At 38.5% G+C, this 27,990-nt stretch overlaps 2 protein-coding genes across 3 annotated transcripts in view; one reads left to right on the top strand and one right to left on the bottom strand.

Annotated features, from left to right (window-relative positions):
• Position 1: 1 nt before the first annotated feature.
• Positions 2-7,672, bottom strand: gjb1a (gap junction protein beta 1a). 2 transcript variants are annotated; one of them, XM_074611354.1, is made up of 2 exons: positions 7,537-7,672; positions 2-3,757 (listed from the first exon to the last, which is right to left on the bottom strand). In XM_074611354.1, the coding sequence occupies exon 2, from the start codon at positions 3,741-3,743 to the stop codon at positions 3,021-3,023; it is 723 nt and encodes a 240-aa protein (XP_074467455.1). In that variant the 5' UTR covers positions 3,744-3,757; positions 7,537-7,672; the 3' UTR covers positions 2-3,020. The 2 variants fall into 2 exon arrangements, with proteins under 2 accessions (XP_074467455.1, XP_074467454.1); XM_074611353.1 differs by lacking the exon at positions 7,537-7,672 and adding an exon at positions 6,862-6,996.
• Positions 7,673-12,981: 5,309 nt separating this feature from the next.
• Positions 12,982-27,990, top strand: part of ophn1 (oligophrenin 1) — a 33,223-nt gene continuing 18,214 nt past the window's right edge. Inside the window, exons 1-11 of the mRNA XM_074612089.1 lie at positions 12,982-13,689; positions 15,669-15,764; positions 16,196-16,257; positions 17,888-17,959; positions 20,433-20,534; positions 20,628-20,738; positions 20,963-21,067; positions 21,154-21,283; positions 21,383-21,483; positions 22,628-22,719; positions 23,899-23,977. Of these exons, the coding sequence (XP_074468190.1) occupies positions 13,536-13,689; positions 15,669-15,764; positions 16,196-16,257; positions 17,888-17,959; positions 20,433-20,534; positions 20,628-20,738; positions 20,963-21,067; positions 21,154-21,283; positions 21,383-21,483; positions 22,628-22,719; positions 23,899-23,977 (1,104 nt within the window). The 5' untranslated portion in view covers positions 12,982-13,535. The remainder of the gene's footprint in view (positions 13,690-15,668; positions 15,765-16,195; positions 16,258-17,887; positions 17,960-20,432; positions 20,535-20,627; positions 20,739-20,962; positions 21,068-21,153; positions 21,284-21,382; positions 21,484-22,627; positions 22,720-23,898; positions 23,978-27,990) is intronic.

The following is a 27,990-nucleotide window of genomic DNA, read 5'->3' as shown; positions in this document are numbered from 1 at the left end:
ATTGAACAATTTAAGAAGCCGTAGACATTTCACATAAGTAATTTCGGCATGTATAATCATTTCTTTCAGAATTTTTAAATCACATTTTGGATTTGGTGAAAAAACAGTAAAAATTACACAATTACACAAACTCTTGTTGATTTTATTCTGCTGTGTACTGACAATAAATAGACATCCATCTTCAAAATGAATGAATTTAACCCTTGTGCCTCACTTTAAAAAAGGTGCTCTAATGTCCTCAGACCTTTTTAGCCAACTTTAGTCCTGATCATTACTACCAAATATTCATTAATTTTCAAAATTTTAACCCCTTAAATGGCAGTTTGTTTACATAATGCCACTGTTGTTTTTAAAAAAAAAAAAAAATAAATAAAAAATTTCTGTATACTAAATGCTAGGGGAATTTTAATTTTTTTTTCACAGTCTGGGATATGTCAATGATTAGCAACAACACTTACTTGTATGCATTTTTATTTTTTGTGCAGTGTCAGATTTAAAGGTGCATTGTCGGTTGCTGTTACAGCATTCAAAGTTGACCCCTCTTCCCTGGCTCAACGAGCTAGAGAGAGCGAAGCGGTGGTCGAGCTAGCAATACAGTGAATGAAGAGAGGGAGCAGCATTAGCGAGAACAAAGCAGTGAATCAGAAAAATAAAACGTTATTGTCTGATTGTTTCACGGTGGTTACGTTCTAAAGCACAAACACACCCACACATCCACTACTAACTGCCAAATATTAATTCCTTTTCATAATTTTGACCCTTTAAATGCCTTTTTTTTTTACCTAACACCACTGTTGGTTTTTATGAGAAAAAAAAAATTTAACCATTTTTGTATACTAAATGCTAAAATACATTTTTATTTTATAAATATAATATATTTTATAAAAAAAAAATTTCACAGTCTGTGATATGCCATTGATTACCAGCAATATTGATTTTGATGCATTGCATCAAACACTGCAGTGCTGCATAATACAGTAGCATTAACCAGGTGGAAACCAGGAAAATAGCATGTATTTGCGCCATAGGGCAAATGCGAGAAAATGGCTCAATGTGGTGGAAAATAGTAAAACTACAATTTTGAAGCCTGGGCTCTAGATTGAAAGCCTAGTAAAATTAACGATTTTATGATGTAATGGCCGTGTAAATTTTTTAGTTTTAATGGGTTTCATGGGGACATTTTTGTCCTAAGGTGTTTGTATTTTGGCTACACAGTTTATTACAGAATTTTTATTATTATTATTATTATGAGCCATGGTTGACCTTCCAAAATTAAAAAAAACTCACACCCTTGTCAAAATATATGCCATACATTAATAGCTGTCAAAATTATCAAAAAATAAAACTCAAAAAGCCAAAAATGTCCCTAGTGAGGCACAAGGGTTAAATAACATATTTAGCAATCACTAGTACATTTCAGGGAAAAAAAGATTGAAATTCAAGTTTTTTGATGTGAGTTAATGCTTTGTTCATATCTAAAGGAACCATTTAACCAATATTAAACAAACACTGTCAATGATTTAACATGTTTTCCATGTATTAGTACAACATCTCACTAATAACAGCTACGGAAAAAACATAAATCCTCCAGTCCATTAGATTCAATTCATGGTGATTTAGGCAAAAGCATGATCATATTTGATGAATAGAATATTATAAATTAGAATGCCCCAAATATTACTACTCCGTACTCTGGCACATTTCTCTGATGATCTTGAATAGCATGTGTCACATTTCATGATATAATTTTTTCTTTTCAACACCAAAAATCTTCATCAAAATCAAAGTCCACCATTGTGGATGTCAAAGTCCATGACAATGAAAGCATATAATGTGGTCAGTTGGAATATTTCTTCATAAATGTTACTTAATTGATCTTTATTGGACTAACATCAAGCTATTATATTATGTCAGTACAAAGTGCTGCTGTATCAAGTTTTTAGGTTCAAGGCAGTAGTTCCTGTGGGTATTCTTTGAAGTATTATCTTAAGTCTGGTGAGAACACAATGTGTTGCTTGAACACTACTTTTTCCCCACTTTGGCATCGAATGCTTTGTCACTGAGATTATAAACCACTAATCATATCAAACTGCGATTTACAATATATTATATGCACCTTACTCACAAGTTAAAGGGACTGTTTGTAACTTCTAACATGTATAAATCACCCGGGTCGGTGTCCCATGCGCGCTATGCACGCTCGGCGCTCGCATATGCACGCTCGGCACTCGCATATGCACGTGCGCTCGTGTGTGGTTACGCTGTTCAGACAAGACTCCAACACAAACTACACAGAAGCACCAAAACCGCAAAGTTATATCTAGTGAAGCCTGTCTTGTGAAACAGTGTTGGCCGCGGTCGGAGGACGCGGGGGAGACCGTAGCTTTGGTCTCCAGGGCCGGAGTCTCTACTGTACTCTGCTCCTCTGCTCCTCTGCCTGCCTGCTTGCCTTCACTCACAGCTCGCTCCACCTCACGTGCATGCGAGCACACTACACACTGCAGAAGAGTTAGTTTAGCTCTGAGAATATCTAGTGAATGTACAGTGGACGTTTGTGCAGAAATAAATGCTGCAGCTCCTCCAGACCAACAGAGTTTTTCCGTGTCTTGTGAAGTGACGGGGCTCCGCAGCGAGAAACGTTATCGTCTCTGACCGGGTGCTGGTGTCTCCCTCCGACCGCGGTTGGGAGGCTGAAGCAGGAAAAGCCAATACTAGGATCAGCATTGATTCATGGGGAGACCTTCGTCTGGTCAGCTAACATTACTGCCAAGCATATAGAGTGATATTGTGGTTTTAGCTGACGTGTGTCGCCTCACTGTTTTGAGCGATGCTCGTTCATGTCTATTTAGAGCGAGCACAAGCTCGAGCCCGACGCTGACTTTTGTTGACTTAACGGCCACAGGTGTCGCTGTTAACAAGCATTTCTGATTCTTACAAACAGTCCCTTTAAATCAATGGCCGTTACCTGGATCTAAGGTCACATATATGTTCCTTTGTGCAGGTATGAAATCTGTGTTTTGTTAGTACGAGCAGAGCTTCTTTTGGATCCAAGCACCCATAGTCGAGACTCCAGCAGTCTGCAGTTGCTTACTGCAGGCTTTCCCCACTAAGAAGACCACCTCCGCGATGTTGAGCAAAATACAAACCCCCGACGCAGCCAGCATGAACACGGTGAAGACAGTCTTCTCTGTGGGCCTCGACACGAAGCAGTCCACCGTGTTGGGACAAGGGTACGAGTCACACTTCACCAGCCGGATCATCTTGTAACCGGGGTAGATCATATAAAACAGATACATAAAGGTGACCTCAAAGACAATACGGAACATCAAGCTGATGACGTACGTCCACCACAGAGCCCCTGAGATTTTCATCTTCTGGGTCTTTATCTGCTCCAGGTCTTTGGGGTTGGTCCGCCCCGACAGTTTGTAGAGCCTCTTGTCGACGTGGCGGCGGTGGGCCACATGCATGGCTACCAGGAGGGCGGGGGTGGAGACCAGGATGAGCTGGAGCGCCCAGAGGCGGATGTGGGAGATGGGGAAGAAGTGGTCATAGCAGACACTGTTGCAGCCCGGCTGCTGGGTGTTGCAGGTGAAGCCGGACTTCTCGTCGCCCCACACGCTCTCCGCCGCGACCACCAGAACCAGGATACGGAAAATGAACAGGACAGAGAGCCAGATGCGACCGATGCCTGTGGAGTGTCTGTTCACACCGCTGATGACGGCATAAAATGATGCCCAGTTCATCTTCGGTTCCGGGTCTGATGGAGAACACACCAAAGGGTCAACAGCTGAGAGAATATTTTGCTGAATATGACTTTATTTTTTTTGTAATTTAAGCTTTTCTAATAAAAAAAAGAACATAATGCAACACAAGACAAAACAAACCTACACTAAATCACTGAGGAATATGGAGCAGAATAAACAGAACAAATCAGTTGAGCACATAAAAGTAGCTAATAGAAAAAATAACATAAACAGATTAACATAAATAAAAGTACAAATAAAATACAACATAAATACAACATTTTCACAGTAAAAATCTGAGTATTGCCCTCCTATTTTGTGTCTTTTTTTGTATAAATTACAAAAATGAATAATTATTATTATTATTATTATTATTATTATTATTATTATTATTATTATTATTATTAATAATAATATTTTGCAACCACTCCCTCTCCAATACTTGTGATTACTCATTTCATAAAAGGAGAAACAAAAAAACATTCCTACATTAAATGAATCAACATACCTTGTTCATTTTTACACCTCTGATAGTAATTGGAATAACAGTACGGCCAATTTTTAAAGTTTAGCTGGTTTATCATAATATCTGAGTATAATTTTGTATTGTGTAAATTTGCCGACTGCATCACTAACTGACCACCCGGCATCCGCCACCATGTTTTCCTATATATTTTATTCAATTCAAACTTTATTGCAGACTCAAGGTCCAGATAAGAATAAAGAAAAAACAACAACAATACATCACATATAATACATTGCAGTACAGGAAGCACTATAAAAAGTAATGATTAAAAGATATTAAAAATATAAATATTAAAAATATATATGCATACATCAATAACATATAAAGAACTATACCAGTGCCTCCACAGCTGTGATTGGTACCGTGTAGTGCTAAATCTGATGTTAGACAACCGCAAGATTAAGTCATTCTCAGAGTGATTAAGCCGGCATATAAATTTGTACGTGAGATTTCTTAATAAAGTTTGAAAAGTATTTATGCCTGCAGACACAAACATTTCACTTGCACTGGAACATCTCTGTCTTTTTAGTAATATTCTCATTGCATCATTATATGCGACCTGAAGTCTCTGTAAGCTCGCTTTTTTATAGTTTGACCCCAAATGGGCTTTATACAGTGGTGTACAATATGCCCTGAACAGAGACATCTTCACTCTATCTGAACACATACTAAACTTCCGTAAGAGAATGTTTGCTTGTACGTACATCTTGCGGCATTGCCTATAAATATCATCATCATCTGTCATATCTTCAGTAATGAAATGTCCAAGATATTTTACCTTATTACAAACACAAAGATTGTTATCAGACAATTTGAAGTCTGGAAATTTTAGACATTTGTCCTCCTTCGTTATACAGGTCAAGACTACACTCTTACTGGCATTGTATTGGATATCATGTTCCACACCATACACAGAACATACATTAAGGAGCTGCTGAAGACCAGCGCTACTTGGACTAAAGACCACAAGATCATCAGCATACATGATATGGTTCACTAAAGTATTTCCAATCATGCACGCAGTATTACAGGCTTTCAATTGCATGGAGAGATCATCAATATATAAATTAAAAAGAACTGGGGACAAAATTCCCCCTTGTCTGACACCATTGCTAACCCCAAATGAGGCTGAGACACTGTTGCCCCATTTTACTTGCATGGTCTGGTGAGCATACCAGTAAGCCAGGATTCTCACAATGTAATTGGGCACCCCTGTTTGACTAAATTTAATAAACAACTTTCTATGATTAACACGGTCAAAAGCTTTAGAAGCATCAATAAAACACATAAGAACTGATGAATTTTTACCTCTATATTTCTTTACAATTTCCTTTAATGCATATATACATAGGTCAGTGCCGTGTTTAGCTTTAAATCCAAACTGTATTTAAAATAACATCCCCTTCCCCAAATATGTCTCAAATTGTCACACTTACCATACAGAGTGTTTACCACAATTCTATTAAAAATAATTTGTTCTTGTTTTCACTTAATACAGAATAACCTTTATGCAGCTCCTGATTAGTAGATACCTTGAAAACTAATTGTTGAAAAATGTTAATAACCTTTTTTCTTACGTTAATAACTTTCTTATTAAATGTATAAAATTTGTGCTGAATGTATCAAAGAGGTTACTCTTAGTTAAATGTAAATGTTAAGTTAAATGGAGAAAACATATTATTTTTCATTATAAGTATATTCTTGCTTTAATTGCTGAAAAAATCACTTGAAAACAGCTTAACATCTTTACTTATAATGAAGTAGTGCTATTTTGTCTTATATCGATAAGTATGCTCAAATCGGGCCCCTCAGTCACGGCAGATTTTAACATAGTTTAAACAGACTACATAAGAGCTGAAATAATTAGATGATTAATAAATTAGCTGACTGATTTATCAGCTACTATTTTGAGCTATTTTTCAAGCAAAAATACCGAACCAGCTTCTCAATTGTGAGGATTTGCTGATATTCTTTGTCTTATACGTGATAAACTAAATATCTTTGGACTGTTGGTCGAATAAAACAAGCGATTTGAGGAGGTCACCTTGGACTTGAGGAATTGCCATTTTTCAATATTTTCTTATAGCGATTAACCGAATAATCGAAAGATCTGCAGATTAATCGATAATGAAAAAAATCACTGCAGCTTCACAGTGAAGAGGTTGCAGCTTCAACTCCCAAACTTCTGTTGTCCATCTGTCTTTTCCAGTGATGACCAGAGACTCAAGAGATTGAAAGATTATTAAAGAAGCTATGCAAGTATTTAGAAGAAAACTTACAAACATAACTACAAATTTAAAAAAATAAACAAATTTAGTGCTAATAATAGTTCACATCATACTGTACCTTTATAGAAACTAGTACACTCAAAATGAACTTAGGTTAGAGCACTTTGGATGCTTGGATCTAAAGTAATCTACTTTTTCTTCTTTCCACCACATTAGTAAATCAGACGTTTTCCAAGTCCAGAATTAATTTCAAGGCAACAGAGCATCCAACATGTTTGATCTCCTCTGTGCTGATCATTATTGGATGACCTGTGCCCTCAACATGCTTGAATTTCTAGTCTAGCATAAATGTCAGAGTTGTTACCCGGCTCAGCAGGAGGTGTAAGAGGCATAGGAGGCAGCGTGGAGGAAAATGTTGACCCGCTGGTTTGGCATGGATGTGAATCCAGAGAAGAAGGATGCCTCTCTGCCCCCCTCTGCAGTTGGCAGGCCACTTAAGAGTGCAACACTGAAGTCTGGCACCGTGCGTCATGTGACATGCTTTCACCAGTCGCCATGGTGTAGCATGCAAAGTGGGCATCTGTGCCAAAACCTAACGGTGTCTGTACCGCTTTTAATTCTTGGTGGGAATATAATTTGTGGTCTCAAAGTGTTTTGATGTGCATTAGAGAAGATATTTTCTGGTTATAAACTTATGATGAGAATCTGAAAATTCGACTTCATGACCGGCTGTATAGCTATACATAAACATGACTTAGGGATTGCGAAATAAATAGCATTTTGTTTGATTATCACCATGAGAAAGGCATTTTTTTCTTTGACATTTTTTTAGAAACTCATACTTGCTGGAGTGTCACAGTTTTATCTGTAACTCTTAACTGTATATACACACATTTTCCAAATTCATCAGCCAAGTTGAGACATAACAGTAAAGTATAAACTACCCATAAACGCAGATTTAACCATCTGAACACACTGAAAACTATCTTGTCCTCATCTATATGACCTGATAACAGAGTTAGAACTGAAGCAGACTTACCCTCAGCTGTAGTTAGGTATAAAGCACATCCAGAAACATTTACGTTAGCAGATTTTTTTTTTCAATCTGTGACTGTGAACAAGAGTATCAGAGCACCATGACTTTGCATTGCTAATGATTCCCCTCACACTAGCCACTGCCCTGCACTGGAGAGGTCATATGCTTCTGTGCGCCATATTTGCATACAATAGCCCCATTTAGAGACACCAAACAAACGGCTTCAGAGTTCAGATCAAACGGTTTAATTTCTGCCCAGCTGAGGAATCTGTGTGGGGACTGCAGTCTGTCCTCACGTCTTCATTGTGCTGTGTTCTGCAGGGGAAGTGGAGGGTGTTTTTGACGCAATATGGAGTAAAACTTAAAGGTCTACAACAAAGAGTGACCCATAAAATCTTAAGATAAGAGAACATGAGTTTGTTATCATAATAATCATCTAGCTTTTCTCCTCAGCCTTTACATCCACATTGTTGCTGCCCGCCTAATATCGAATCACCGACTCAACCTGCTCACTCTGTCCTCCATGGGACCACAGTTTGACGTATTCCTGTGGGATTAATGGCTCGTTTTTTGAAACCGAATAACCTCATTAGCGGTGTGATGTGTTGGAGTACTTCTACATAACTTAAAATAATAAATATGTATCGAAACATTTCCACAAAATCCACTCAAGCATTTTTACTTTGTACCTTTAAGTAACTAAAGTTCCCTCACAGTAAATGTTGCTTTCCCTCGCACCCAAAGCCAATGTGGAAGTGCCTTGAACTTGCATTATTTCAGCAGGAAAAGAAGTCTGATTGTATAGATGTCTATGTGAAAATGAGCCTACTTCTCACTTGATTAAACATCAGTTTATGGTTTCAATCGCTAGTTTCAAGTCTTCTTCAATACAGCATGATGTTCATTTAGTAAATTATGGTCCCATTTAGAGTCAAATAGCCCATAAAGCAGGGGATGCTTTAGGTAGTGGCTACCTTGGGATTGACAGGTAACACCACAGTGTTGTCCGGTCTGGGGAGTTGTCCATGTTTTCGTCTTACAACTTTAATCCTTTCCCAGTGTGTTTTCAGTTCATGAAAGTTAATTGTAACATTTTTGTCGTATAGAAACGTCTCATTCAGCGTCCGGTTGTACTCAGCTCCACCCTCTCGTGTCCCTTCTAATTGCTAAAAAACCATGATGGCGACGGCAAAAATGCCAAACTCGAGGCTTTAAAATGGCAATCTACAAACCAATGGTTGACGTCATGGTAACTATGTCCACTTCTTACATACAGGTTATGGTCAATATCTGGGTCGGGATATGTAAGAATTTTAATGACTGTATAGAAGAAATGTGTTAATTAAGTCTATAAATTGTAAATAAAACACGTTAACCCACCGCTCACAATTGTGACTGACTATAAAAAACACATTTCCGCCTACTTTTCCATGAAAAAGCTGCAGCTGCTCTGCCTGGCTGTGCTGGTTGAAGCTGCCACTGTGGATACAATTATTGAGATTTGAACCTGCGGTGCTTTTATCAGATATAACAGATGTGTAACAAAAACACCAGAATTCAGGTATACAGTAGCTTCATTACAACTTCGTTACAGCCAGCAACCATGTCAATTCACTGCATATCTGTACAACCTGCATGTAGTACACCCATAACTAATGTGTCACGGCCATAATGATCACAACCAAAGCACAGCCATGGCTACAGCCAATCACGGCGACAGCAACAGCCAAAGCTATGTCATCCCATGGCTATAGTCATAATCACAGCTAGCTACAGTCAGTCTCAATCAGCCTCGGCAGCAGCCGGTGAGACAACTAGCTCTATTTCTGATATCTAGCCAAAACCGTAAGTATTTATCATGCTCTTACGCTTTACGGAGTCTAGAACAAGCTCTCTGATTAATAAAATAGGTTGTAAGCATCAAAATGGACACTGCAATGTTGATTTTGAAAATAGATATTATTTAGCAGGGGTCCCGATATTGACCCTTGCGGGACACCTTTATCAACTGTGTGGACTTGATTTGAAGCTATTGGCAACAACAGTCTGAACTCTAGCAGAAAGATGTGATCTGAACCAGCAGTCAGCAGAATCATCAAAACCAATGGAAAGCCTTTTTTTTAAAACAAATTATTATTATTAACAGTATCAAATGCATGCAAAATGTCACTTTCATGCTCATAAACTGCACAATAATTCAATCGGATGTTAGTGTCTGGGATGTGAATAAAATTTGGTTTGAGTCAGGTTAAGGTTAGACTGGAAAAAAACATCTGCATTGTTTGATGCATTCTGACTCTAATCAACACTAGTTGCACACATTGTGAATAGTTGTAATGTTGATAAAGGCTGTGGTGGAATGTAAGTAGACATTTACTCAAGTGAGGTATTTGTATTTTCTAGAGTACTTCTATTTTATGCTGCTTTATACTTCTACTCCACTACATTTTGGAGGCAAATATTGTATTTTTACACCACTACATTTATTTGATATCTTTAGTTACTGTTTAATTTGCTGATTTAAATTATTAATACAAAATACAAATCAACTGATACGTTATGATATATTATTATAGGTTAAGCTACCCCGCAGTATGTAAAGTAATTATTAGCTCCACCTTCACCAGCTGCAACATTGAAGTGATGAACACATTAATGCATCACTAATTATAATCCAATAATATAATATATATTTTTCTGCATAATGAAGACTTTTACTTTTGGTTCTTTAAGTATATTTTGATGCTAATACTTTTGTTACTTTTACATAAAGTTTTTAATGCAGGACTTGTAACAGAGAATTTCTACACTGTGGTATATACTTTTACTTAAGAAAATCATCCGAGTACTTCTTCCACCACTGAATACTATCTATACATCTATACTACACGACATGACCATATTGTTGACATTAACTGCTGCTGCTGTTAGAGACATGTTGTTGTCAAGGGATGTCATTGTGTGCAAACATTCCTGTGGGATTCCAAGATGACTTAAAATCTCTCATGACCTGTTCTGCAACATTTCTAACACTCCTCATGTTTTTGTAAATGAGAGACCTGTACACGGATGAAGCTTTTTCAGATAAACTGATAAAGTATCAGTCCCTTTTTGCAAATATCGATAAGCGAAGATATAAATGACTGAATGCTGCATAATTGTGATGTAACTGGATACAAAATAAAACATTTAAAACAGTGTGTGTGTTTGCAGGATAACTGTGGTCCCCTGCTTCAGTTCAGTCTGAATAATGACATCTGGAGGTCATTAACACTTACTGCAACATTTTGCTTCTCTTACTCTGCAGAAGGTAATCCAGTCTTGAGAAAGTGACCAACGGCAGTTTGTTCAGTGATCCAACTCTACTCTCCTCAAGTGCAACACCTCAACACAGGCCTCTCACGACACAAACATGCCTGCAGATCTGTCAAGTCATTACACAACATTTGTCATCATGCAGTGATCAATAATCATGTCCATTTTCAGACACATCTTGATATTTCTTTGATATTCCTAAAGTGGTACTCAATTGAGACAAATGACCTTAATACTTTTGTTATTATAATAATATTGTAGTAATAGTAGTGTGTGATGACATAGTTTTTACATTGATGTTTCCACTGTGTAAATCTAAAAATCTGGCAGGATTATTGTAGGTGTGTGCTGTAAGGGCCACTCCTGTGTAAACTAAGTCTGGTGAAGCTACCTGCTGTGAACAGACCAGTTATATTAACACACACCCAGTCACATGCAGGTGTGACCTGACTCACTGCAGAATAACCACATGATATGTTCAAGGCCCCACACATTAATGTGTCCGTGCAGGTGTGTCTGTATGGTGAGCTGCTTTGAAAACTAAATTTATTTTCATCCAACACAAAGCGTTACAGTAGCTTCGACTAAAGACCTATAAAGATATAAGCAAGCTGAACCTTTATTTCATGTATTCAAGGACGTCCACATTCACACGAGAAGCTGCCCATTACAACCAGAGCCTGATCTGTTGGTCACTGCAGCAGTTGAGGGTTGACGGCCTTGCTCAAGAGCACCCCATTGGTGGTATTTCTTCCTGTTTCTGATCATAAACCCACTTTTCTAACCTTGTTGTTCACAACCTTTCAGGATTGCAATCCCTTAAAATAAAGCAATGTCCACTTGCAACAACTGCTTGTGACTAGTTCAACCAAAAAGTATTTTTTTACACCTTTGTTTTATTGAATTACTTTTTAAGCAGTGGGAAACCTGAAAAGTGAAGCCAATCCTGCAGTGCATTAAACTTGCATTCTTTCTAATAGCCAGCAGGGGGCGACTCTTCTGGTTGCAAAACGAAATCTGATTGTATAGTAGTCTACGAGAAAATGACCCTAATTCTCACTTGATTTATTACCTCAGTAAACATTGTAAACATGAGTTTATGGTCTCAATCGCTAGTTTTAAGACTTCTTCAATACAGCATGATGTTCGTTTAGTAAATTATGGTCCCATTTAGAATAAAATAGACAATAAAGCAAGGTCTGCTTTCGGGCGGGGCAACCTTGTGATTGACAGGTCGCTACCACGGCGTTGTCCGGTCTAGGAGTTGTCCGTGTTTTCGTCTTATCACTTTAACTCTTTCACAGTGTGTTTTCAGTTCATGAAAGTTTATTATAACCTTTTTGGTCGTCTGAAAATGTCTCATTCAGCGTTCGGTTGTACTTAGCTCCACCCTCTCGTGTCACTTCTGGTTTCAAAAAACCAAGATGGCGACGGCCAATATGCAGAATTCAAAGTTTCAAAACTGCAATCCATAAACCAATGGGTGACGTTATGGTGACTACGTCCACTTCTTATATACAGTCTATGTTTCTAAGATTAAAATGATACAGTAATTCACAGTGGGAAAAAAGGTTATTAGAAAGTCCAAAGAAAAATACTTGATTTTTATGTGGCAGATTTACAAAGACAAATATTTTAGTTTTTTTTCACCATCTTGTGACCCCTCAGATTTATTTTACGACCATTTGTGGGTTGGGAACCACTGCTTTAAGTAACTACTGCACCTCAAGAAAATATGTAGAAACTTGTCTTTATTCTATCAGCTGATTAGATGCAGACTGTGTGCATAATGTATTGTATATCTAATATAAATGCAATATAAAACACAATGTAATCTCCTTTAAATTGTATACTTTTAAATTAATTAATTTATTTATAATATATGTATAACCAATGTGCTATTATTTGTCCTTCACTCCTGCTTTCCCTGTAATTATTACCAATTTGTTTTGGCCCATTAATGACTTCAGCATCCTAACTTTGCAGATTTCCGACAGTACCTGAATGCAGCATCGTCGGCACAATACAGCAACTGTCCAGCAGCCCCTTTAAGAACCTCTTGGGTGTGGAAAAGGGGAAGTTTTTAGTGAGTCTGTAGCCAGCTGGTTACGTCCCATTCAGCTCTGTGTTACGCTCTTTGTAAAGATGTGGGACTTAACGGGCGTGTATGATACCTCTGTTTGAAAATATATTTATTTACTAACACATATTAAGTGGTTTAATAGGGTGCTGTTAACTTTACAAATTAAAAATCGATTTCAAACCACGGTAAAGGATGGAAGGAGGTTTCATGAAAGGGTGAAGTATTTCAGAATGGGACGCGTCCAAATGAATTCTAGCCGCTCTGCTAATCACGACACCGCAACAAGGAAAAAGTGGTAAAGAGGACTAGGACTAGGAGACGACTAAATTACAGTTTAAACCGCGTCAGACGAGGAAAACAGGGAAGTGAATAAAAAAGGGAGCCTCTTCGCTGTTTAGTGCACTTCATACTTGACCAGCGGCAGCAGGCTCTCACGGACACCATGGTTCCTGCTCCACTTAGACAGACGGGAGTGAGGAGTCGCTTCTACTGAGCAGCTATGAGCAGTGTGCGGTAGTGTGCGGTAGACGAACGTACAGGAGGCTGCGTGGCTCACTAGAACCAACTCAGTGTTTCTATTGTGTGAAAGCCAGCTGTCCAGAAGATGGGGCATCCTCCTCTGGAGTTCAGCGACTGCTATCTGGACAGTCCGGAGTTCAGAGAGACTCTCAAGTGCTATGAAGTGGAGCTGGAGAGGACCAGCAAGTTCCTCAAAGAGTTGATCAAAGATGGCAACAGTGTGATCACTACTATCAAAGGTAAGCATGAGATCTCTCTCAGTAGTTTTACACAGTGCTAGTGGATATAGTGGTGTGACTGAGGATCAGCATCAGTGGGGCCTTTTGAAGGGCCTGCAGGATCAGTGTGGGTGGGAGGTGGGAGGTGGGAGGGAGGTGCTAGTGCTCCCCTGGGAGAGGACCAAACAGCCCGCTCTGAAAGGCCATGGATCAGGCACAGATGTGCAGGATGACCGGCTCTGTTTGTTCCCAAAATAACACAACAGCTGTCTTCTTGTGTTGCTTCTCCACCTCTCCCCTCTCTGTGTGATGTCATCTCTCTGCTGCTGCTTGTAGAGTGGGACCAGTCCCACCACTGGTAGTATGGACCAGGGCCAGTATGACAGCACGCACTAGATGTGTATATTTGGGTCAGTGTGGCACCCATGAAGGAGAAACACTGTTAAGATCCCATTCAGCTATCCAAATCAGCAGTGAGCAGCTTTTCACCTCGTAGACAGACTGTCATTGTAGGTGCTGTGGCAGCAGACAGTGCTGCAGAGGGTCCTACTGTATATTCAGTCCACAGAATAGCCAGAGGTCACGAGTGCTCTTGTTGGGGTCAACTGCACCAAGAGATATTCATTGAAAGTGCCAGTACTCCTTTTATTCACATGTTGGCATGTGTATCAGCCGGTATCAGCCGGCATCAGCAATTTCTTGCGACTGACTCCTATTTAGTCATTATTTCTTTAAGCCTGTTATACTGTGTCAGTCACAATCAGCTGTGATTTTATTGTTATATTATTATACTAGGGCTATGCATCTTCTATAGTAGGCCTATAATACTCCAATAATATCCCAACTGGAACATTATAGGGTTAAGGTGGTGTGTTTGTGTATAGTGTTAATACTTCAAGTGCTTTCCTGTGTTATTTGTTGTATCGCTCTATAACATATTATAGGAATGTCTATAGTCTGGAATCAACAGCAGCCAGCCAGACACACAGGCAGGTATGCATGCAGAGCTGAGGTGCGAGCTATAGATTCAGGTTTTAGGAGCAGTGTCCCAGACAGTCAGGATGCTCCTACATATTATACAGTAGGATAAAGGGACACATTCTGAATTTCTACAGTGAATAAAAGGTACTCAGAGATATTGGGTTTAGGAGCCCTCCCCCAAGAAAATTGTAAGGTTTTTGACTTGAAACTATGCAATTTTACATCATTTTGGACCATTATTATTACTAATTAAAGGATTATTTTATTATTTATACATATCACAGCCTTCATCTGGACATTTAATTATTCTTTTCTCTCCACATAGTTTTTATGTTCATACTGTTTATGAGGCCAAAAACACCAGCGCTGCAGAGTAAAATGATGAATTGCCGGTACTGCGTACCGTGAGTACCGGCCCACCTCGAGCACTGATTGAAAGTCACATATCTTTTCCACATTAAACACTGATCTCCAGCTGTAAAGAGCTATGAAATATGTGTTCTGCCCTGCACTTTGTCTACAATAAAAGTCCTATAAAAAGCCATTGTTAAAGCAAGAATCCAAAATAAACAACACATGATTTGTTGATGGAAAAAAAACATGTGAAATGACAGAAGGTTGAAAACTGTTCCATTACACGAAGATGGACTTAAGGAAGCTTTTAGAATATGATACTAGGTACATCAGCCAAGTTCCTCAGGCAAAAAGCCCTACAGTATTGATCTGACAGACGGTTTTGTTTTGGTAATAAAAACCCTGACTAAGCAGGGATAAAATAATGCATACTGGCTGCTGTTGTGCTGATGAACCCTGCCAAGGAGGTCTTTCATACTTTAGACTTTCCTACCAGAGAAAAAAAGAAAAACGGCAGTTACAATAATCCTGAACTGCGCTTAAAGTTTTACGAGAGTTGGGTTGAATTTAATGATAAAGAATTGCAAATTGTTGTTAATCATAGTTGTATTTGGAACTCCATTCAGATTTTTCAAAAGGACTAAATGTTTGTTTTTTTATTACAGGCTATTCTCTGGCAGTACAGAAGTTCTCCCAGACTCTCAGCATGTTCCAGTACGACGTCATCGGTGACTCCCTGACCGATGATGAGATAAACATCGGTAAGATAATGCAGCTTTAATGTTTACTGCCTGTTAAAGTCATGATGATGAACTGACTTTTAGAGAACTTACAGAACATTTCATGCCTTTGTTTACTTATACAGTACGGACAAAATATTTGTTTTACATCAGAACGAGCTGTTAAAAAAAGACTTGACCTCAGCAGAGAGGAAAATGTTTTGGCAGCCACGTCTTGGTAATTCCTCACAGCATGAAATGTGAGGAATCAGGAAACAAAATGGTTTGGAAAAACCTCTGCCTCAGAGCTTAATGACAAATGTGCATAAAAAAATAGCTGGAAATATTATCATCATAAAGTCTATTCTAATTCTAATCTTTTCCAAATTGTGTTTCCTGCGTCAGACACTTAAGATAAGAATGCGCGATGTCTTTACTCCGGTCGTCATCATCTTTGTGTTTTCATCCCCCAGCTCAGTCGTTCCAGGAGTTTGCCGGACTCCTGCAGGAAGTGGAGCACGACAGAATGATGCTGGTGGGTTATCGACTTCCTCCACGCTGACACTGCATCCTCCTCCTTAGACATTAGAAACCACACTAACGTATCCTGCACTAAAGATTAGACCACCACACAGGAAGTCTTTGGCACATTCTGTTATGGATAACTAACTTCCTGTTTGTTATGATGCAAAAACAACACTTTATTGTTATAGTCGATATTCCATCTGTCTCTGGTAATTGGAATATTCTATCACAAGACACATGCACCCACCTAGATGCACTGCATGGCATTGTGTCTGCTTGTGAGAGGAATGCTGGTCATTATTAGGCTATCACTTCCCCTCTTGGTTTTCTTGTTCCCTTTTTGTAAATAATGGTTCTATATTGCCTGCATGCTGGTACATTTTCATACTCTTTTTTTAATCACTTCTGATGCTGTTATTTCACATGTTATTATACTATAAATACTGAATATTTTATTTATGGTGTCTGTTGTATTTTAACTAGGGCTGTCAAAGTTAACACGATAATAAAACGTTAATGCAAAATCGTTTTAACGCCACTAATTTCTTGAATGCTTTAACCGAATTAATCTTTCAGAGGTTGTAGTGAAGATACTGGTATCATATGAAACTAGAAAACCTAAGGAATCCATTGGTACCAACCATATCATACTAGCTTGTTTCAAAGAATGATAAATAAGTCTCCAAATTTACACTACATTTTGGTGAGGAAAAACTGGCTTGCCCATTTTCAATGGGGTCCCTTGACCTCTGACCTCAAGATATGTGAATGTAAATGGGTTCTCTGGGTACCCACGAGTCTCCCCTTTACAGACATGACCACATTATGATAATCACATGCAGTTTTGGGCAACTCATAGTCAAGTCAGCACACTGATAGCTGTTGTTGCCTGTTGTGCTTGAGTTTACCATGTTATGATTTGAGCATATTGATTTATGCTAAATGCAGTATCTGTGAGGGTTTCTGGACAATATTTTTCATTGTTTTGTGTTGTTAATTGATTTCCAATAATAAATATATACATACATTTGCATAAAGCAAGCATTTGTGCCCACTCCCATGTTGATAAGAGTATTAAATACTTAACAAATCTCCCTTTAAGGTACATTTTGAACAGATAAAAATGTGCGATTAATTTGCGATTAATCACACATTAATCGCGATTAAATATTTGAAATGATTGACAGCCCTAATTTTAACCCATTTGCTTTCATTTTCATAATTTATGTTATTATTACGCACAAGTTTTCGCACATCTCTCCTTTTTGACAAAGCCAGATAAACTCAAGCACGAATCTTTGTTTCATCCTTGTACGCGTCAGCAATTAACTCCTGGCAGCAGGAGCAGCAGTTCCTGTTAGACTGGGTTTTCTAGATAAAGATTTAATTCAAAAACTGGACGTCATTTGGTTAATTGTGCTTGCGATGGTGTGGAAGAGCAGCATTATTATGAACAACACATTTTCACGACTCACACTTGAGATATTTAAAGTCTTTTCAACACGTTGGTGCCCCACAGATAACAATTTATCTACAAACATACTGTGTGAAAGAGTGTGTCCTACATATGGCAATACAGTATGTGTGTTTGCGTGTAGAAATGCACCGCAGTAACGGCTGCTCCATGTTTTCCCGTCCAGGTTCAGAACGCCTCTGATCTGCTCATCAAGCCGTTGGAGAAGTTCAGAAAGGAGCAAATAGGACTTACAAAAGTGAGTGTTTTTTTTTTACTGATTCCTCTGAATGTGGCAAAAGTAGTCCTTTCTGGAGTCAGCACTGTTCTGCTGTTGCTATGCATGGAGAGTCAAATCATTCTACAACATATACAACCGTCCTTTCACAGACCAAACAGGTTGTCAGGAGGTACTTCCCAAAATCTATTTATGAATGTATGTGTGAAACATGAACCCGTTTGAGTCTCTTCTTCCTCTTTGAGTCTTTAAAGATATTTTGTTGAAAGCAGTTTTGTGGTTGAGAACAGCTCATGTTTTCATAAGGTGACCCCCACCCCCTGTGTCGCTCCTTCACCAATGATTTATTCTGCTTTTAAAATCATCAGGAAACTCTGCGGGAGATCCCCTTGATTATTCACAATGACATTTGAGTTTCGTTCTGGTTGCGCTCTGGTGTTCAAAAGAGGTTTTCTCTCCCTCGGTGTATTTATTAACCAGCTGCTTTTTGTAAGATTCGCTGCTGTGTTGATGTTAACTTAATCCGCAAGAATCGAAATGTACATGAAATATACAGGTCCTACTGTAGATGACTTGGAAAATGAATTCATATTAAAATCATATTTTAAAAACAATCTAATCTAATACAATTTAACGACTTATTTTGATTGTTCCAATAACTACTGCAGCTTATTCAGAAGAATATGTATTTGGCCCCTTTTAAAATAATAAATAATGACAATAACTATCCAATTCAACAATACTAATAGCGTACTGGTTAAGAAAATCAGGGGTTTCTCAATAGGAGAAAAGGGGGTATAATGTCCTTTACAATGAGAAAGTAGATGTGAGTGAACGCTGTTCTAAAAAGAAGACAATATTTCACGCAGTGAAAATGTTCAAAATAAAATTTACTAGATCAGTCCCCAACCTTTTTTGTCTGACTCCCACAGCCCTATCAGATGAACTCAAGAACCTCATCATCGGCAATAGCCGTCATGTCTCAAATGCGATTGTTTGAACTGATTTTAAACTGGATGTTAAAGAACTATATCTTTAGGTCGGTTTGGTCAAGTTTGCAGTAATAACGCTACCAATAGGAGAGGCAGAAACAGAATATATCACCATTTATCGGTCACTTTTAGGTGTCTAGTTTAACCAATTGTCAATTACTTTTAGTTAACTATTTCAACTGTTTATCTTAAGCTAACGATTTATTCAGTTTATGCATTAAATTTACTTAATTATTTGAACTGTCTATTCATTACTTTCAGTTTATTATTTCAACTGTGATTTTTTTTAACTCAGTGGTTCTCAAACTCCTCCTTACAGTTGAGAGAATTTTCCAAAGACCCCCTTTTAATCGTAACACTAATAAAGCATAATGCTTACTACCATTTGCACTCTTAGATGTCATGAACTATTTGTATTCTAAAACGTTTCAACCCAAATAATTCAGACCTGTTTCATAGTGATAAACAGAAACACATTTCAATATTAAGATGAGATAGTCCTTTATTAGTCCCAAAGCAGGGACATTTGCAATGTTATTGACTGTTAATACCACTGATATACCTTTAAAACAGAGGGTGATTATATTCAAATTGTATTTGGACTCAACTGGACAGCATTTATAGCCTACATTTCAAGCAATTGATCATTGGCATACTACTAATAAATCCAGATCGTTAAATTTACCAGTCTAAAGCTGACTTTTAGTAAGTGCTTCAACTTAAAAATAATGAACTTATTGCTGTGTGTCACAATCATATCAGTGTTTCCACGCAGTTGGGTGTAATGGACACAATATGCATGTTTTATTGGCACAAATGGTTCCCATCTGTAGATATGTACTGTTTAATGATAAAGCACAATGTTATAATTTATAGTAAATTATTTTGTGTACCCCCTGACAGAGTGCCATGGACCCCACTTTGAGAATCACTGTTTTATCTAACTGTTTAGATTCCTCTACTCGCGTGCTTACAAGTTTTCACACACTCAATTGCGACAAGTGGATGTATTTTTTGTTTTATTTATATTTTCCATTTTATCAAATTAGTTGAGCTACAATTTCTCCAAATATCCCCCTGGCAACTATATAAGAACCCCCTGGTGGGAAATAACTGAGTTATATTAGCCAATTGCAGATATGTTGATTTCACCGTGTCTCCATTACATAGTCTGACCACCACAGAGATTGTTTCAACTGCAAAACTGCTCGGTACAAATCATCTTAACAATTAAAAAAATTGAAAGAATTTAAGGAATCTTTCGTAAAAATGTTTTTTAATGTAAAAAAAATAAATATTGACAACATTATTAAATGTTTGAAGCTCTCAAATGTTGGTATTAATTAATCTGCCTATAAAATCTACATAAAATCTTGCTTGTATTACTTTCTGAGAGCAGCTCATAATTTTACATTTTCTAAACACTATTTGTCAGTCAAGCTGTGCCAGATAAAGACTTTATTTAATCTTCCATTTTCACAATCAACACATCTGTCCTGCAGGAAAAGAAAAAGAAGTTCGAGAAAGAGAGTGAGAAATATCACTCCCAGGTCGACAAACACCTGAATCTCTCTGCCAAGAAGAAAGAGAGTCAACTTCAAGAGGTGGAGTACTGCAAGTATTCATCAGCTGTGTAGTGAAATGTAGAACTGAGAGAGGAAACAGTTTGAAATTTCCTTCTTTTTTTTTTACCACAGGCTGATGAACTCCTTGACAAAGAGCGAGTGAACTTCTATGAATCGTCGGTGGAGTACGTGTACCAGATCCATCAGGTGCAGGACAGGAAGAAGTTTGATGTGGTGGAGCCGGTGAGTGCTGCTGCCTGTGGTCTCCCACTCTTCCTCTTCGCGGCTACGAGCATGTAACAAGAGATCGAGGAAATACACACTGCACTTTAGAAGGAGAACTTGATGATGGATGATAAAAAACAAATCCCATTGGTCATACATCCATTCTTTATGGCAGCGCTTGCTTTGTTTTGGCTCATCTCAACAGCAGTCTCAAGTATGTAATTCATGCTTTGGTTGGACAGGTGCTGGCGTTTCTTCACAGCATTCTGACGCTCAACAACCTGACGGTGGAGATGACTCAGGACTTCATGCCTTACAAGCAAGAGCTGCAGCTCAGCCTGCAGAATGTGAGTGGTGTAAAAAATGATGCCATTAGCGAGATTTAATATCCTTTAATCGGATATCCATAAGTGCTGTCTGGTTTTTCTCGCAGACGAGAAACAACTACGAGAGCACTCGCGAGGAGATGGAGGAGCTGATGAAGAGAATGAAACACCCATCTCAGATCTGTAAAATGCACAGTTTTCTGCCCATGGAGGGTTATCTGTACTGTCAGGAGAAATGTACGTATACTAGATGTTTATGCAGAAGCTTGATACTTTTAAGCTTTTGCTGGAATTCCCTCTGACAACCTGTTTTTTTGTTTTTTTTTGTCCCGACAGGGGCTTTGGGTGTGTCATGGGTCAAATATTACTGCAAGTATCACAAGGAGGGGAGACAGCTGGTCATGGTGCCGTGTGAACAGAAGCCTACAACGAAACAGGTGCTTCACTGAATGGAAATATGCAATTATTACTACAAATCAACCACTCGTAGCGACAGACAAACATGCTCTGACATCTGCAGTATCTGTAGCCAGTTTATATCCTCAGACTGCTTGTAGGGATGGGAATAACCAGAGATCCCACGATACGATACTATCACGATACTTAAGTAACGATACGATCTTATTGCAATTTTAAATATTTTGTCATGTGATATATTGTGATATATTAAATTTTTTCAACTCCAGATGATGCAGTTTGTCAACATCTGTTTTATCTATTAAGATGCAGTTTTCACTCTGTCCATCTCAGAGTTTTCATTCACATATCTTGAGGTCAGAGGTCAAGGGACCCCATTGAAAATGGCCATGCCGGTTTTTCCTTGCCAAAATGTTAACTTTGGAGTGTTATTTAGCATTCGTCCTGACATGCTAACATGACATGGTTGGGTAGTATTGATTCCTTAGGTTTTCTAGTTTCATATGATATCAGTATCTTCACTCTAGATTTAAGACTGAGCCCGCTTCAACCTCTGAAAGACAGATTAGCATCCGGGGTTAGTTTATATAATAAAAGATTGATACTTGACGTCCGCGTTTTGATACTAGGGCTGTCCCAAATACGATTTTTTGGGCTTCAAAGCTTAAGTAAGACATTTTTTAAGGTATTCGAAGCTTTGCAGAGCAGCGGGGCATGGCAGGCTGACATGTTCTTCTGTCTGTTTGTCTCCATCTGCCCCGTTTCAGTGCTGCTGACACACTACTGGACACACACGCACCTCTACACACAAGAAACAGCGATATCCGTCTGAGAATAACTAATAATAATTAATGTTGAATATGAATAATGTGGGATTATATCTTATTCAATGGGCTATTTTGGGATTTATACATTATTATTACATACTTTTATATAAAAAATGAAAAAATAAAAACAAAGCATTAGAATAGTGATTTGGAGGTTGAATATCATGGCAACGATCGAAGCTTTGAGGCATTCGGATCAGCCCTAATCGATACAATATTGGCACGCAAAATATAGCGATACTATGCTCCTATTAATTTTTTTCCCACCCCTAACTGCTAGCTCTACTGTCATTGTCTCCATCACACGTACCAACTTTGTCTCCCTCTCTCTCTGCAGGGCCCTACGCAGCTGACGCTGAAATCCTGCTTCCGCCGCAAGACGGAGTCCATAGACAAGCGCTTTTGCTTTGACGTGGAAACTAGCGAGAGGTTAGCGCAAACAAACCCGAGACACTGTGAGATTAGGCAACACACACAGAAGCCTTGTGGGATAAACAGGTTCGGGGCGTCGAGGTGAACAGGTGGCTCACAAGGACAGAGTGTGAGGGCTAAATGGACTGTAGCCCAAACAATCCCTAAGCAACGGGGCACGGGCTGGGAACAGATGGCAAAGTCTGTGATTTCAGGGGAAGGAACGAGACAAGCTCATATTTATATAAGCAGGCCATTCGGTACAAAATGCATTTTAATAGAGCCATAGGCTGCTCTGTCATAATCAGGTTTCTTGACATATGTGGAAATACTCGAGAGTGTCGACAGGGTGTTGTTAAAGGTTTAAAAGCTGCTTGAATTATTCATTTGGTGCTTGAAAGTGTCTCTGGATGTTGAGCAACTAATTTGTGCCAGCCAGTGTTTGAGCTGAACAATGAGGAGAAAGCTGTTTGATTAAACTGAAGGTGGCAGTGCTGTCTAGTGTAGAAGATAAATGTTGTCAGCTCAAGATAAGGAGAGCCTGAAATGCTCGTGGACGGTGCTGGGACCTGACCTTGACCTTTGACCTCTCTGGAAGGAGTTTACGCAGGGCGATGCCAGCGTACGAGTGTTTCATTGGTTGGTTCAGGTGTCCCATTCAGGCGTACTGACATGCACGAGCTTCGAAACAAATCAGGAAATGCATGGAATCACTAACATCATAGCCACATGGCCATATCCTACAGATATCAGGGTTGTTAGTTATTTTATAAGAGTTTTAAAGTTTTTATAGTTAGTTCATGAGTGCAGTTGGCAGCTTGAAACTCGTAGCACAGTTGTCTTAGTTAACAATTGATTCAGTCGCCTACAAGCTGTAAAATTTGGCAGTGGAAGTTTGTTGCTTCTGCAGAAGACAGATTGCAACGATGGATTTTCATCATCTCTTCACGCTTCGTCTCCATTTGCTACCTCCAATCATTAACACATGGGATTTAATCAGTTACTCCAAAGATGCTTAAAGTACTTCTTGTTGTGGCGTTCTTGTTATTTTGTACACCCTGTTTTGCTTGAAAAATGTGTAAGATCCTTAAGACTGAATGTTCACAATGGTTGGATGCTGTAGCAGTGCATCGTGTGACTGAATAATTTAATTGCAACCTTTGCCTCTTTTAATGGCATTTGTTACTGTTTCCATAGAAACGCGCCCGTCACTTTCCAAGCTCTATCGGAGGGAGACAGGAAGTTGTGGATGGAGGCCATGGATGGAAAAGAGCCTGTGAGTTCATTTATCATCTCATCTCAGTTTGGATTCTCAGAGATAATATTTTCTTTGTGAAAACTACTTTACTGCCAAAAAATATCTACAATGCAATATAGAGTCTGCTACTGAGGGGAGACATGGCTACTGGCTATTGTGCTGCTGACACATAAAACCCACAGTGCCGGTTTCCACTTCCAATCTGCATATCACAGACTATCCAACCTGTTTTAAATAAAATCTCCTTAAATTTGAGCAGGTTGTTAAATCTGTAATCACAACTTTTTGGGGGAAGGAAGCGACAATTAGGAAGATTTATTTATGATAAAATTATAATAATTGTTATTTATAATAATTTATGAAGATGAAATCATTGGCAGCTTCTTAATTAGATTGCACCTAATTAAAAGTGTTTTATATTCATAATTCATATTCATCATTATATTACAGAAACAAAATATCATGTTTTGTTATCAGATCCATCATGTGACAGCTCACGTGTGACTTTTGTTAAGCACCGCAGCACGTAGGCATGAGTGATCTCATTATGGCTTCTCTATTACAGATGTGTGAGATGGTAGGAAGCTTGTTAGGCACATTATGGTTTCAGTGTGCAGCTAGAAGTTGGCACCTCACAGCGGGGTTAGGTTCACACAATCAGTGATTTCTTTTTCTTTTTTTTATCTTATAATCATGTTTAGGTGTTAATGGAAACCACATAAAGAGTTTAAAGAGGACCTATTGTGCTTATTTTCAGGTGCATTCTTGTATTTTGGGTTTCTACTAGAACATGTTTACATGCTTTAATGTTCAAAAAACACATGTTTCTCATACCGGCTGTGCTACAGCCCTCACCCTCTGTCTGAAATGCTCTGTTTGAGCTCCTGCCCCGCCCTCCCAAAAAGCCCAGTCTGCTCTGATTGGTCAGCTGGCCCACTCTGTTGTGATTGGTCAACCGAAACAAACTCTTCGGACTCCGCTCCATCTCCGCTCTAACTAGCTTTGTTAGAGGGCGTGCCAAACTAGCCGCTATGCAAAATGTGTTACTTGGTGACCTCACCACGTTACAGAAGAAAAGGCGGGGCTTCAAGGAGTTTCAGGAGCAGTGATTCTGTGGGGGAGAGTAACTCCCTTCGGCGCGGACTTTGGGCTTCGTAACTTTACAGACCTTTTACATGCACAAAAAACTATATAATACACTTAAGGAAAGGGGAAAAACATAACAAGCATAATAGGTCCTCTTTAATCTGACAAACCTTTCTGCTCCCACGGTCTGTCTTTGTATTCAGCAGTTTTGAGCCGATTAAAAACCACATTGCTTTACTAGCAAAATGTAAAACATTGTTAATTCCTCTTTTGGTTGTAGCTTTAAAGTTTTTTTTTGCTTTCTCTGCAGTTCTTGTCATATTAGACGGTTTAGTTTTAACGGCGGATGTCGTGTGAGTGGTGGACAAAACAAATAGACGGTAACACTACCAGAGGATGTGAAAATAACAGAAGCACACTTTTTCAATGCCCCCTCTTCCTGTGCAACTTCCCCCCATCACTTCTGTATATCGTCCACATTTCACAAGAGCTTTTCCACCTACTCTGCCCAAATATTGTCTAGCAATCATCTGCTGCACTGCACTACTGCCAGGTCTACTCTGGACAGGGATCAACTCTGTGGTGTTCTGTTAGAATAATCTCTTCTGCCACTTATTACACTCTGCATGCCCTTTAGCCTTTTGAATAGCGGACATATAAGGTGCGGTCATGTAGACGCTTTCTATTAGCTCATATGGGCCTCATTGTGCAGCATGTCGATGCATGCTGTAATGTGTTTCAACATGTGTCTCTTCATACCGCATCTTTTGAAACTTTCTAATGCTCTGCTTTCAGAGCCCAGACCTTTGCTCTGAAAGTATGCTGACTTTCCTGCACATTTAATGTACAGCGTTAATCTGGTACTCTAGAAAGTAATATATCCCTATCATTGTATATTTATTGGCTTAGAGTAGACACTACAGCTGAAACGATTAGTCAATCAACTGATAATAGATTAACTCATATCACATTCAAGAAGCTGGAATCAGATAATTTTTACTTTTTTTTTTCTTAGAAAATTACTCATACCGATTAATCAATGATCAAAATAATTGCCGATTATTTAATAGTTGACAGCTAATCGATTAATTGTTGCAGCTCTACGACTAACCAATTAATCAAGAATTATCTGCAGATTTAAGCGATAATAAAAAATAGTGGTTACTTGCAGCCCTAGTAGACACACTATAATTTCAGAGGTTTTGTGCCCATAATAAAACATTTCCAGGAGCTCTGGAGGCAAAAGCAGGCCGACGCCGGTCTCTACAGGCAGCCAGCTGGTCCATCAGTCCATAAGTCTCTTTTGGAAAGTTTGTCACATTTCCAAACCAAGAAGTGGTTGACATGCATGAACCTGTGCGCCAACAGACAACTGTTATGTAATACTACACTTACAAATTGCCTCAAGGCCCTCTTTTGTGCACTTTCCACTGGAACTTCTTACAAGTTCAAAGTATTTGGCATTAAAGTGTAGGACTAAGAGAAAAATGTTTGCATGTTCCCCTCCAAACTCCCCCAAGCAAGAGGACGTTTTGGCAATTTTCTTTTTAGCCACTGAAATTAAAAAATCATTCAAATATTGGAAAAAATTAGACCATTATTGTAGCAAAACTACTTGCAAATGTGTGTGGAGAGTTGTATAACTGTATCTTGATCCGTGTGTGCGTAATCAGATTTGCAACTATATTGAGATTTGTAAACGTGTACGTGTATGTCCGCATTTACAGATTTATTTATGCATTTGCAAATCTCAATACACTTGCAAATCTGAATAAAGATTTGGAGATTTGTTTTTTACACATTTACAAATCTGATGCACACACAGATTCTGATTACACATTTGCAGATTCCTCTACACATTAAAAAAATCTCAGTACGCATTTAGAGATTCTTTTACAGATTTACATATCTGATTATGAACACACGGATTGAGAAACAGTTACCTAACTCTCTGCACACATTTGCAAATGGTTTTGCTACAATAATGGCCCCATAGTTTTCACTGTCAGTAATTCCTTTTTCTGATGGTAGCTTCATTATCTTTGCATCTATAGATCAGATTTATCAGTTTTGTAGCATAGCTACCATGTGATCTTATTTTTTTAATTGCCATGTAAAAACAGCAGGGATGTCAATCGATTCAAATATTCAATTGCGATTAATCACATGATTGTCAGTTAATTGTGATGATTCGCAAATTAATCACACATTTTTGCATCTGTTCAAAATGTACCTTAAAGGGAGATTTGTCAAGTATTTAATACTCTTATCAACATGAGAGTGGGCAAATATGCTTGCTTTATGCAAATATATGTATATATTTATTATTGGAAATCAATTAACAACACAAAACAATGACAGATATTGTTCAGAAACCCTCACAGGTACTGCATTTAGCTTAAGAAATATGCTCAAATCATAACATGGCAAACTGAAGCCCAACAGGCAACAACAGCTGTCAGTGTGTCAGTGTGCTGACTTGACTATGACTTGCCCCAAAACTGCATGTGATTATCATAAAGTGGGTATGTCTGTAAAGGGGAGACTTATGGGTACCCATAGAACCCATTTTCATTCACATACTGTATCTTGAGGTCAGAGGTCAAGGGACCCTTTTGAAAATGGCCATGCCAGTTTTTCCACGCCAAAATTTAGTGCAAGTTTGGAGCGTTACTTAGCCTCCTTCACGGCAAGCAAGTATGACATGGTTGGTACCAATGGATTCCTAATTTCTAGTTTCATATGATGCCAGTATCTTCACTCTAGCTTGAAACCCGCTACAACCTCTGAAATCGCGTTTATGTGTTGAAGGAATTTCTGGCGTTAAAACAAATTTGCGTTAACGCATTATTGTAGCGTTAACTTTGACAGCCCTAAAAAATACCAAAACAGAACATATTAGATTTGAGAGATTTTGAGTAATTTCCTCCCATGAATGAAGTAGT

This window comes from Sebastes fasciatus, chromosome 16 (genome assembly GCF_043250625.1).
Source record: "Sebastes fasciatus isolate fSebFas1 chromosome 16, fSebFas1.pri, whole genome shotgun sequence".
NCBI lineage: Eukaryota > Metazoa > Chordata > Actinopteri > Perciformes > Sebastidae > Sebastes > Sebastes fasciatus.
The sequence above is the reverse complement of the archived record's forward strand: the minus strand, read 5'-3'. Positions and strand labels throughout refer to the sequence as shown.